The following is a 12,968-nucleotide window of genomic DNA, read 5'->3' on the forward strand; positions in this document are numbered from 1 at the left end:
CTCAAAGAGAGATGTTGGACACATTTGCAGTGTCACAACCACTGAGGACTTCTTTTATCATTTTCTCTTCTGAATCCCATGTGATGACCTATTTTTTGATCCTGATGACGTTTATTTATTTTTTTTTAAGATTTTATTTATTTATTTGACAGACAGAGATCACAAGTAGGCAGAGAGGCAGGCAGAGAAAGAGGAGGAAGCAGGCTCCCCACTGAGCAGAGAGCCCGATGCAGGGCTTGATCCCAGGACCCTGAGATCATGACCTGAGCGGAAGGCAGAGGCTTTAACCCACTGAGCCACCCAGGCGCCCCCCAATGACGGTTATTAAGAATCACACTCTGTTTTAAAATTATCCAAAGTCATGTGAATCCATCAGTTCAGGGCTTCTCACAGGCAGGAGATAACCAGTGTTTCCAGGCAGATGATCCCATCCTATAGCGACAAAGGAAACTGGCTGCTTTAGTATGCGGTCTTCTTATGAGTGAATTTAGGGTTCCCTCTCTGCTGTGTTGTTCCTATTACTATATTTGAAAACTCTTAGTTGGAAGCTACTAGGTTGGCTGATTTCTTGGGCTTTTGACTGTAATGTTCAAGGAGTCTGTAAAGAAGGGCTCAGCAGACAGGGTAGAGAATATGGTAGAACAACCCTGTGTAGGGTTGAGGGCAAAAATTTGATGACATAAAGACTTTATTTTGTAAAGCAGTTTAGGTTTACAGAAAAATGAGGAGGAAGTATAACGAGTTGCCACAGAAGCCCTCAATCCTTTCCCCCATTTTCCCTATTATTAATATTTTTCATGAGTTTGATATACTTATTAGAGTAATGTGCCATATTGATACAGTTTTGATAACATAGCATACAGTTTATAGTTTATACTAGGATTCATTTGTATGTTTTGTATGCTGTGGGTTTGGACAAATGCATGGTGTTATCTCCCCACCACTAGTGTCAGATAGAATGGCTTCCCTGTCCCTGTGCCTCACCTGTTTATCCCTCCCTTCCCCCAGGCAAACTCCTGGCAACCACTAATCTTTTTACTACCTCCACAGTTTTACCTTTTCCAGAATGTTGCACAGTGGGAATCATACAGCTTATAGCCTTTCCAGATTGGCTTCTTTCATTCAACACTATGCATTTAAAACTGCATGTCTTTTCATGAATTGATAGCTCATTTCTTTTTATTGCTGTATAATATTCCTTTCTATGGATTACCAGTTTGTATATCCATTCACTATGGAAGGGCATCTTGATTAATGAGGCCTTTTATGTAGTTAAACTTTTTATTGATATAATTGTAGATTCACATGTGGTTGTGTGAAATAATACTGAGTGACCCTGTGCACCCTTTGCCCAGTACCCCAAGAGTAATGGATTGCAAAACCATAGTACAATGTTACATAGTATTATACAATAATCATGCTGGATTTGAACATTGACAAATCTGCCACCTTATTCAAATTCCTCTAGTTTTGCTTGTAGTCATTTACATAGGTATATATTTTTAGTTTTGCAAGGTTTTATCATGCGTAGGTCTATGTATCTATCACCACAGTGACGATATCGGGCGTTGCCATCACCACAGGGATCCTTCCTGTCATTTTTTCGTAGTAGCCACATCCACCTTCCCTCTGCCCCTAACCCTTGGCAAGTGCTAATCCATTCTCCATTCCCAAAGTTTTTAAATTTCACGAATGTCAAGTAAATGGAATTATTCCGTGTATGACTTTTCCATGACTTCCATAACAAAATATCACAGACTGAGTGGCTTAAAAATGGAAATTTATTTTCTCACAGGTTTGGAGGCTGGAAGTCCAAGATCAAGGCATCAGTGGAGTTGGTTTCCTCTGAGGCCTCTCTGCTTGGCTTGTAGATAGCTGCTTTCTTGCTGTGTCCTCACATGGTCTTTCACCTTCGCGCATACACTCTGGTGTTTCTCTGTGTGACCAAATTTCTTCTTCTTAGGACATGGATCAGATTGGATTAGGGCCCACTCTAAGAGCCTTATTTTAACCTAATCATGTCTTTAAAGGCCCTGTCTCCAAAGACAGGCCCATCTTGAGGTACTGGGGATTAGGTATTTAACATGTAAATTTGGTGGGGAAGAGGGTGGGGAATAAGCCCATACCATGCAAGAGGTCATATTGTGGTACTGGCTTTTTTCACTCAGCATAATTCTCTTGAAATTCATCCAGGTGTATCAATAGTTTGTTTCTTTTTATTGCTGATTATTATTCCATGGAATGTCGCTCGCTGCCTTTCTATTTCGTGTACTCCAAGCCAGTGCATTTAATGCCTTATATTAGGGGTCTTGAATTAATGCGGACATAGAATAGGTTAAACCCAGAGGTGAGAAAGTCATGGAACAGACCAACTTTAGCACCAGTTTCCTTACACTGAGTTACCATATATTAGCTTTGAAGACCAAGTTTATAATTTAATATCCATTCAAAATTTATTTGTTAAAGTAGTTATTTTTTGGAGGGAGATACTTACTACTAAAATATTCTAAATCTAAACATTGAAGCCATTTTTATGGTCTAATCTTCCTCTTGATTCCAGATTTGTTATAGAAATGTTTAAAAATACAGATTTTATTTTATTTATTTTTTATTTTTTATTTATTTTAAAGATTTTATTTATTTGACAGACAGAGATCACAAGTAGGCAGAGAGGCAGGCAAAGAGACAGAGGGGGAAGCAGGCTCCCCACTGAGCAGAGAGCCCGATATGGGGCTCGATCCCAGGACCCTGGGATCATGACCCAAGCTGAAGGCAGAGGCTTTAACCCACTGAGCCACCCAGGTTGCCCCGAAAACTACAGATTTTAACTCTTTCGGTTGCTTTTGTCATAACCCCTTCTTCTACATGAACTGCTACTTTTGTTAATGGGATTTTCCGCCCATGACTGAATTTAGCTGCTTTTGTCTTTTTGAGAATCTGCTCATGAGACAGAGATTATGGGTCATGAATCTTAGATAATTTAGTTTATTTGGGACATACAAGGTCTCTTGCCGATATGAAGAAAAGAGGGGACAGCTTGAAGAATGGTAGCAGGAAATACTAACCAATAACAAAACTCTCAGAGAATCCTTCATTCATATGAAATATTGGGAAAACAAGACTGAATTGATAAGATGTCTAATTTGTAGATTTTTTTCAAAGCAGTAAGATTTTGTTTAGTTTCAAGCCTAAAATGTTACAGGCTAAGATGTCAATGGGTTCTAGAAAGGAAAATTATATAAACCAGTGAAATTTACAATTTACATGAAGCCTAAATTACATAATGACATATGGTGAGTACATAAGTCTTTAGAATTATGCAGTCTCATTATTAGACTGATAAAGCAGTGAACATATTAGGGATAATTTTTGTATCCTTTTATTTAAAATAACAGTTTATACAGGGCCCTCTTTATGGCTTCAGATGATTAGCCCAATACATTAACTTGAACCTTTTGGTCAGTATTACCAACAAAGTAACAGCTATACTACTACTGCTACTAACATTTGTTGAGTGCTCAGTTTGAGCCAGGAACCATGCTGGCCACTTTTAGTAATGTAAGCCTCACAGAACCAGGCGCTGTTGTTAGTATTTCCACTTGAGAGGCAGGAGCATGGTGGCTGAGGGTTAAGTTAACCTGGCCGAAGTCAAATCAGCTAGGAAAGCTTGGGTGTCAAGAATCATCAATTTTGTGTTGAATTCTTTCTAATTCTAAATAAGGAGAGGGGTAAAATTGTAAAAATAACAATCTTTAAGGATAGCTAGGTCCAGGATAAAACAGAGGACATTCTGAACCACTGAGATGAGGCAAGAAACTGAAAATGTTAGTGTAGAATCTCCAAAGTCCATGGATACCTGCAGATTTCTGTGTTTTTGTTTTTTTTTTTTTTTTTAATCCCCTCATGCTGAATGCCCTCACTTGGAGGGCTGGACCTAGATAGAAGGTATCATGGAACACACTGCATGTTCATCGGCATATCTATGGACTGCTATATTAGAAAGCTATGCCCTAGATAGAATAATTCTATAAAAAATATAGTCATCAAAAATACTTGTATATAACCTAAAACATGTCCACTTAGACTAGTACCTATTTCAGGAGATATAATTTGGGCATCCTCCTGAATAACTTTGAGCCATTTATTTCCAAACCATTCTACAGCAGCATTGTCCAACAGAACACTCTAGAACGAGGAAAATGTTCTGTGCTGCCCTGTCCAATATAGCAGTCTCTAGCCACATGTGGCTACTAATCACTTGAAATGTGGCTATGAAGACTCAGAAACAATGGAATTTAAAACTTTAATTAGTTTAAATTTAAATAGCTACATGTGTGGTTCCTGTATTGGATTGTACAATTCTTAAGAGTAAAGATTTAATTTAACAGATATCATAAAATTCTAAGTATACCTGTTCCTCATATTCCCTTCATCTCTTTCCCAGGGCAGGAGAGTGAGGAAGGGGATAGAGAGGGAAGTGTTGAGTCCAAATGTAAAATCATTTTCTATGTTTACCTGTCCCAAATTCAAGCTGTGTTTTGTTGACAAAATTTGGGAAGGTTGAAGATTTGGCAGGCCTGTCTGTCCCCTTGCCTGCATGAATGTGTCAGCACCTCATTAATCTTGTGTTAAACTGTAAAGGCCCTTTTCCTTCCCACTATGGGCCTATTTTTAAAGGACACTTCAGTGCCCCCTTTGCATCTCACAGTTAGATTTTTAAAAATTTACAAGTTGCTCTGTGGATTAATTTCAGCATATGTATCATTTAAATGTATCTTGATCATTTCCAAATTGGAATGAGAGAAATTATTTGGGGGAGAGGGAAGTTAAAATGTTTAGTCATGAGTTTCTGTGAGGAACATTATGTGTTTATTTTCTAGAAATTAAAGACACGAGGATTCTGTTTTATCTTTCTCCAATTTTAAGGGAACTTTCAATGAAATGATTCTGTCACACATGTGGTCTTGGTGACCCTTCTTTTGTCAAGGAAAAAAAAAACACATAGGATGTAATTTTTTTAAACTTAACTGCTTTTGTCATTTTTGTTCACTGTAGGAATCAGATGACAATATCTTTTAAAAATACTGAGTATTTTAAGCTTAAGTCTGTAGCATTTCGTCTTACAGGTGCATGGTGAATTGCCATTGCTTTTTTTTCCTCTTAAGACAGACATCTAGAATAACAACTTTCTGCATTTCCTGACACTGGAAACAGATACCGTTTGGGATTCCTTTTATAGTTTCTTCTGCTAACGACTCCAGTGACCACTCAATTGTGGTCTTGTTGTAAATCAAAAATTCTTTGAAAGACCCAGCTCTGTTATATAATTGTAAATGTCCCACCTCCCTAACTAAAAAGAAAAGTGAGTTTCTGTTGCCTTAAATAATATGGACTCTGCATTGGCACATAAAACTTTTTGAAAATAAAAGAATAGACCGTTTTCTTCTCTTCACCCTCCTTTTAAATTAACCTACAATTGATGAGGCATACACAGAACCTTCAGGCTGTGTCAGATCTGGTTGGTCAATCATGAAGAAAGAGAAAAACCACTTTGCAAACTGCTACTTCAAATGTACTGAGTCCTTCTGTCAATGACTTGCCCTCGTTGGGATTTTGGTTTTCACAATGATTGAGGCAAATACCCGAGTCCCAGAATGGATTCTCAATTGTTTACTTTGTATTTTAATAAAATAGATATAAAAAATAAAATCAGGAGAGGCTCCAGGTCTGGCTGGGAGTCATGGAAAAGACCTTGAGAGAGGACCTGAGGAAGCACCCCACGGAAGCCTTGCCCTGCAGTCATCCCTGGGAGACCCCAGGGTGGGATGACCAAGTGCGTAGTTTCCGGAGTTCCCCGACTTCCGCATCCGGGTCTGAAAGACTGTAGGGGCTCCCTTTGAAAAGCAGGGCCTCGGGTCTGTCTAAGGGAGGGCAAGGAAGAAAACAAACAAAAACTAGTAACTACATCAAGTCAAATGGGATCAGATCAAATGAAATCAGCCCCACGACAGTACTGGGAACAGCGCTTCACAGCCTGGAGTTCTGTACCATCTTCGAGGCTGCGAGAAAGGAACTCCGCCATGTTTTGGCCTGATGGGTTTAGGTCAAAGATGTCGACGGTGGAACTTTTCAGTATGGCTGACGTTGGTTGGGGTGGGAGGCTACTGAGGAGGGCCCTTCGCCAAGGCGGGGCTGACAGTTTGCAAGCAGAGGGCAAGGCCCAGCATCTTGCCCTCTGCCCAACTCAGGGGACGAAACTGAGGCGTTGCACAAGACCAGAAGTCGGAGAAAAGGCTTCCTCAGAAACTGGGGCCTCAGTATGTGCCAATCCTTGTAAAGCGTTTCACCTCTTCAGAGGCTAATGCCTCTCAAAACCAAGAACAATTAAAGCGAGAGTCTTTCCAAGCAACTGGGGAATTGAGCAAAATAAATCAGAAATCCTCAGCTTTGGCTCTGGAGGCTCGCCTCATTATGAGAGCAGATCTATTAGCCCTCTTGCCTTTGTCTTTCATTTCTCAAGTGAGGTGATTCTAATTAAATTAATCTGCATGTCAATCTATCGGTGATCAATCAAAGAGCCCGAGGTCTCCCCTCTGCTGCAGGGTGCTTGCGGCTGACAGGGGCTGATAATGGAGGAAGAAATAAACTGTCGAGGAAAGTTAATTAGTCAACATAATAGGTGGATTAAACGGGAGCTGGCTGATTGCTGTTTCCCGTGTCAAAGCATGAGGTGGGAGCTGAGGCTGCAATTACAGACAATTATTATATTTGGTTGTAAGAGGTCGCATGAATAAACATATCTCTGTGGGTTTCAGTTTTAATCCTCTCCCCCATTTAATATAAGGAGAAGTGTAGGTCATTTCTTCTCATTGTTTTAGTCAGAGTTCTCTGAGAAAACACCTTTGCCTGTGTCCCTTCTGGCAAACTAGGCTCAGAGTCAGTTTATGAGATGGCCAGCGTATCCGAATTATACCTGAGCCACCACATTTCTTCTTTTTTTGTTTTTGTTTGTTGTTGTTGTTGTTGTTGTTGTTTGGCTGCGAAACACAGAGCTAAGACCCTTAATCAGCAGGGATCTTTTGGAGAGGGAGTGGTCTGGTTAATAGTGGTGATGGTGGTGAGGGCAGGGGAAGGGAAGTTTGGTCTGATTAATCAAGGTAATATGGGAAGAGAAAAGTACAAGAAACCCCAAAAAGGCACCCGGGAGAGAAAGCTGTTTCCCAGCTCTCACTGAAACCTCTCTTTTTCATTTCTCTATCCTCTTAACCCTGACACAGTGGGGGGTGGGGGGGTGGGGGGTGGGGGGTGGGGGCTGGGGGGGTGGGAGTAGGAAATATTTTAAAGATTCAAAAGATTTTTATTTGCATGATCAACTGTGATATCTGCTTCAGTGTCTAAACTGAAGGGTAATTTAGGTGAAACACAACCACCGTTGTGTAAAAAAATATGCTAATAAAGATCCTCTTGTTAAAATTATGGTTAACAGTGTACCTTCTGCTGTATAACTATAAACTGTGCAATTTTACTTAAAACTGCATCAAAAGCGTTCCATGCCAAAGACCCACTCATCAATAGCTCCTCTTGTTAGACTTGTACAGCATAAGCACCAGTTATTATGTGAAATAGCTGTGCAATTTTCTTCAGCTCCCAGCTGTTATTTATTTAACTTGAGTTTATTACCCTCCATGCTTTTATATTAAAATGTTCATTCATTTCTCTCTTCTGTCTCCAGGTCGTGGTGTCTACGACAGTCAATGTGGATGGCCATGTCCTGGCAGTCTCTGATAATATGTTTGTCCATAATAACTCTAAGCATGGGCGGAGGGCTCGGAGGCTTGACCCCTCGGAAGGTACGCCCTCTTATCTGGAACATGGTAGGCAAATCATTTTCATTGGTTGGCATTGCTACTTTAACTGTGAATCTATTTGGTTTCTTTCTTCCAACTCCACCACATTTTCTACTCTGTTTCCGATTTCCAATGTTCTGTTGAAACGATGCTGAAAGCAAATATTTAAAGACAGGAAGATACATTTGAGACCCAGCCTTTCTTGTTGCACATCTCTCTATCCTGGAAATGGCTGATGCATCTCTCCTTCTGGTTGAGAGAGGGAGGGAGACCTGGACCTCTTTACTTTAAACTGCAGCTTGACTGAAAAATAAAGGAGGGCCAAAGCAGGGTAACAAATATTGTGGTACATTTTGAGTTTACAACTGACTTGATTGTATAATGAACTCTATCCTCTTTATAATGCTGCTGGTGTATTTCTGTAACTTCCTATTGAACTTCATTTGGAGATAAAGTCCAAAGTCTAGGTCAGAGGCATTTGTGAAGATGAAGCCCAAACTAAATATCTCTCCTGTGCCTTGTGCATGATGCTCCCCTCATCACCATGTGACAGAGCCTGCTCACTATGGGTGGGTTTTGTTGGGGGAGATTTCACATTTGTCTTGAATTTTTGGCTGATCAGTGGTATCTTTGAGAGGACTGGAGGAAACTGGATAAAAATTTGAATCAAGGAAAGTGAATGGCACTCAAAGGAGCCACAGGCTAGATTGAATGTACATCTGAATGTTTCTGTACTACGTGTATATATAATGTATACATCCTTCCATCTTTCCATCCATCCATTGATTCATCTGTCTATCTGTCCATCCATCTGTCCATCCAGCCCTCTATCTATCCTCGGTCCATCCATCCATCTATTCATCTTCCATCAGTCCATCCATCCAACCATCCATCCAAGAAACAATGATTGAGACTATACTGGATACAAATCACCATTCTAGATTCTCTCTTATCTCCTCCAAATTAAACTCTAGACCCATTTCCCCACTTCACTTTCTGGTTTGCTACATTAGCAGGATTCTTTTAAAAACACTACTGTACAAATTACCACCCGATTGCCTGATTTTTTCCAAGGGCCATGAGCTGTCCATGACATAATTCATAAGGTAGAAAACTCCCTTCCCTGCCAGCATTCTGATTTAATAAACATATCACTATCATTATTTTTGCCTGATTTTTTCTGCACTTAAGGAATACACAAACTGTACTTTTTATTAATTAACCAGATGTAACACTCTAGGAAGGGATTCTTCACCACATCCAGTTTTACAGTCTTTTTAAAATAAACCATCATCTTTCAAAAGCTGCTTCTTTATGGTTTCATTAGTGCTGAGATGGATGGATATTACTTTTTTGCAGGAGGCCATTTGAAACACCTGCTCATGATTACATTCCTAGTTCCATTCCTGTACTTAAAATTATTCTGATCCTCATTTTACAGTAATGTTGCCTTTTTAATACCCTTGGAGTCACTTAAGGCATTGTATTACTAGAAGTATTTAGGGGAAAGGAGGAAGAAAAACTAGGTAAATACTCAGTGAGCACAATTTGGAAAGCTGTGGTTTAAAAACTGAAGTCTTGTTTTCCACTGTGGCTTGGTTAGTTGCAATGGTTACTGTCTTGTCCAAAGACAGACTTAACTGTCAGTTTGAAATCTACCAGTCACGGGTTCACAGTTCCAAAATGGGCTCCAAATGCAGACACAGCCAGCTCCCATTCCTGCCTTTGGGAAGGCAGTGACAGACCACATGACGTCATGCAAATAATCTCCACCAGAAAAAAAAAAGTAGCACAAACCAACAGAAACCACCTGCCAGAAGGACACCTTTAGAGCCTAGAGGTCAGGAACATTATTTTGAATTATAATATGGAGGAAAGGATCTTGAGGTAGGAGCCAGGAAACCTGAATTCAATTTTTTAGTTTCACCTCTGGCTTTTATGTCACCTTGGACAGGTCATCTTACCTTTGGGAATCCTTCATCTTCTTCTTGGTAAAATGAAGGTGATGATCTGTAGGGGGATTAAAAAAAAGAAAGTGTGTGTCTTGAGCGGGGGCAGGCCACATACATAGGGGAAGTAGGCTGGATGGAAACTGCAGAAGAAGGGCAAGTACACGTTCTGCCCTCCTGCAGCCCTAGACAGTGGAGGCCAAAGCGACTGAGAGCCCCTGGGGACAGATGTTCTAGTTTGGCAAGAATTAAAACTCTTAATTTTTAATTGTTGGTAACTAATTACACAACTTTTAAACCCTCTGAAGGGGGAAATGTCACTTAGGAAGAAGACAGCCATAGGCTAACAGTTTGAGATCTCCAGACCAAAACGCCTCTAGGCTTCCTCCCAACTCAAAAATATTCTTGCTTCTACATGTACATATTAATATTTCAAGTGGGATATCATATTATTCTAAGTTTTAGAGACAATGTTTTATTCCTCTTCTCCAGTTCACCAGTCTGCAAGGGCCATGTGATTATTAACGTATTATTCAAGAAAATGGTGACATTTCCCTGTTCATAAATGGTTAAGCATCATTGGGGGTCTGGGTGTGTGCTATCTTCTTCAGCTAGGGGGGTTCACAGTCACCAATGCCTTACTTCATTTCTCTCCAGGAGAATAAAAAGGGTAGTAGATAGCTTGAGGTGCCTTGTCTACTTCTCTGAACACATGAATCAACCAGCCACACAAAACCACCCACTCATTTAGACACTTCAAGCTGATACATAAATATCTACTCAACAAAGGGTGACTCCTGGGCTCTTTCATTAGGGATGTGTGGGAGTGGACTTAGATGCTAATGCATGTTGATTTGGGGGGTATGGTAATACCTAACCTTGCCACTGAAAAATCCTGTTTGAAACTGCCCTGTTTAAGACTTCCAGAACCAAGCCCCTACCCTTCAGCCGCTCTACTCCCTCACACCCAACTCAGACAGCCACTACTCAGTGAGACTGCTAGATATTTTCACCTCGTAGGTGACCTGTAGGAGCCTTCGTTTTTCCTCATTCTGGGCTTTTTACCAGCTCATTTACAGGTAGCCTGAATTATTTTGAGCAACTCTGCACATCTCTATTTATATCCTGCTTGTCAGACAGTTGGAGGAAAGTTCCCTTTCGTAGCTCATCTTTCTGCATATAAGTAGAAAAGAGACCACGCTTTACACTCATGCATACAGTCATCCCTGTGTGACCCACGGACCTCCAAACCTCCAAGCTCAAATCATAGCCCCTGTATTTCAAGTGGGAGAGTTGACAAAGGTAAATTCATTGCACAGAATCTTGCATGGTCCAAAGAGGGTGAATCCTGGCATCCTGTAGCTCATGGTAGTTGCTCTCCCCCGTTTTTTTCTTCATTCATAAGTTCTGAGATTTTCTTTGGTGGAATATTTATGGGAAAGTTTAGGCTAGTGAGGTTTCATCTTTAAGCAAGCAATCGCTTTATGGAAGACGTGCACTGTGGAGACAGGTAGCGTCAGAAGGTGACTACTCGCAGGGTTTCAGTTTTTGAGAAGCCTGGGCTTGGAGCCAAAGCTGCAGAACCGTGCCCACCCACGGGAATGTGCCGTCCTAACTTATGCATCTGCCCTAACTTCCCGTCACTTGGGCAAATTCCTGGGGACCCTATGCTGGGGATCTTCAAAGGCTTGGGAGTGTTGATATTGTTATTATCGTTCTCTCGAGTTTCAGGTTATGTTTACTTGAATTTAAGGCCAATTGGGGCATCAGTTTCTCTATTTTCTCCCCCTGTGGCAAAATGCGGTGCCCTCACAGAGCTACAGTGCAGGGACCCTGTCAGCTTTCATGCACTAACACTTTATTATCTAATGATCTAATATGCAACAAGGCAAAGTGCCGGCGCTCATCATTCTGACATAGAATGCCGGGAGAAGTGACTAAATTACTTTATGTACCATTAGCGCTAGCAGCTATGGTGAACTCACCGGCAGCATTTATGCAAATGCCTGTGAATACACTCTAGTGGCTTTGTCAGGAAGCCTTCTGACAAGCAGTTTAAATGCTCATTTTTTCTAGGGGACTTTTTTTTTTTTTTTTGGCATACATGTGTTTTATCCCTTCCCCTCTTCTGCCTCCCTCCACTCTCTCGCTTTTGGGGGCTGTTGGAGGACATGCCTCCTCCATGATCACTGGGAAATTTGAGTGGGTCACAGAGCTCAGCTGGTCATCAGTAGGCTACCCTCTCCGGTGTTTTTCATACTTAGGTTCTTTTTTAAAAATCGGTATGAATTTGTACAATCATCATGTTTATTTGAACAATCATTTTCTAGATGGTGGACGTTTTAATGTTCACGAGTTCTGACCTAAGGTCTTACTTAGTTTCTTGGCTTCAAATATAGATGTTTAAAAACATCCCTGCTTTTTAAAATTGGGAATAAAGCACAATTTAGTTTTTGTGGGCATCAGGTACAAATGAATTAAATTTCCCTTCAAGGTGGTTATACATATAAAGACATGAAGTATGAATGTGCCAGGATGCCACAATAAAACAAATCTACAAAAAGTGGGGTTTGGTCAAACTAAAAATACTTTGTAGAATAGAGTTTGGCGATAGAATCCCTGGGCCCATCTTCTTGCTGTAATTACGGCGTCAGAGAAGTAGAGTCAGATTTTCCCCACCACCAGTTAGTTCTGACCTCTCCATTGTAGTGTCCCCTTCTAGCTGTCCCTGACCTGTCCCTGTTATTCTTGCTCTTTGGCATTTGACCTTCTTTAATCCTTTTCCTCCAGACAGAAGCAGCTTTTGCTTCTGTTGGTTGCCCTTGGGTATCCAACCCCATTGACTCCCTGTGCCCAGCTGCACTTAACTTTGTTGTTTTATGGGCATGCGGAGAAAGATGATTCAGGCTTGGGAAGATTACTCCAAACTGAAAGACAGCATGGAGGTTCCCATAGAAAGGAGAGGCCCCCTCTTCTCCCTTCTGTGTAATGAGGCCCTAATAGGTGGCTAGTAGGCATCAGTTGGATCTAACGGAGGGAGGGGAGGCTGTCTGATGGAAGAGCTAGATTTCTGACCCGACTCTGCCATGAACTAGCTGTGTGACTCTGGGCCAGTTACTTGGCTTCCATGGCCTCCGTTTGGTTTGTGTTCAATGAGAGCAGTGTTGGGTCA

The 12,968-nt window shown here is 41.0% G+C and overlaps 1 protein-coding gene across 4 annotated transcripts in view; it reads left to right on the top strand.

Moving 5' to 3' along the window:
• The window catches only part of EBF1 (EBF transcription factor 1), a gene marked incomplete at its 5' end in the record, with an annotated part of 382,001 nt that overhangs the window by 251,880 nt on the left and 117,153 nt on the right, over positions 1-12,968 (top strand). For 2 of the 4 annotated variants that reach the window (XM_080803881.1, XM_080803882.1), the window contains one exon: positions 7,733-7,874. In XM_080803881.1, the coding sequence (XP_080660007.1) occupies positions 7,733-7,874 (142 nt within the window). The remainder of the gene's footprint in view (positions 1-7,732; positions 7,875-12,968) is intronic. The other 2 variants (XM_080803883.1, XM_080803884.1) reach the window with 1 other exon arrangement.

The sequence above is a fragment of the Martes martes genome, assembly GCF_963455335.1.
Source record: "Martes martes genome assembly, chromosome: 5".
Lineage (NCBI taxonomy): Eukaryota > Metazoa > Chordata > Mammalia > Carnivora > Mustelidae > Martes > Martes martes.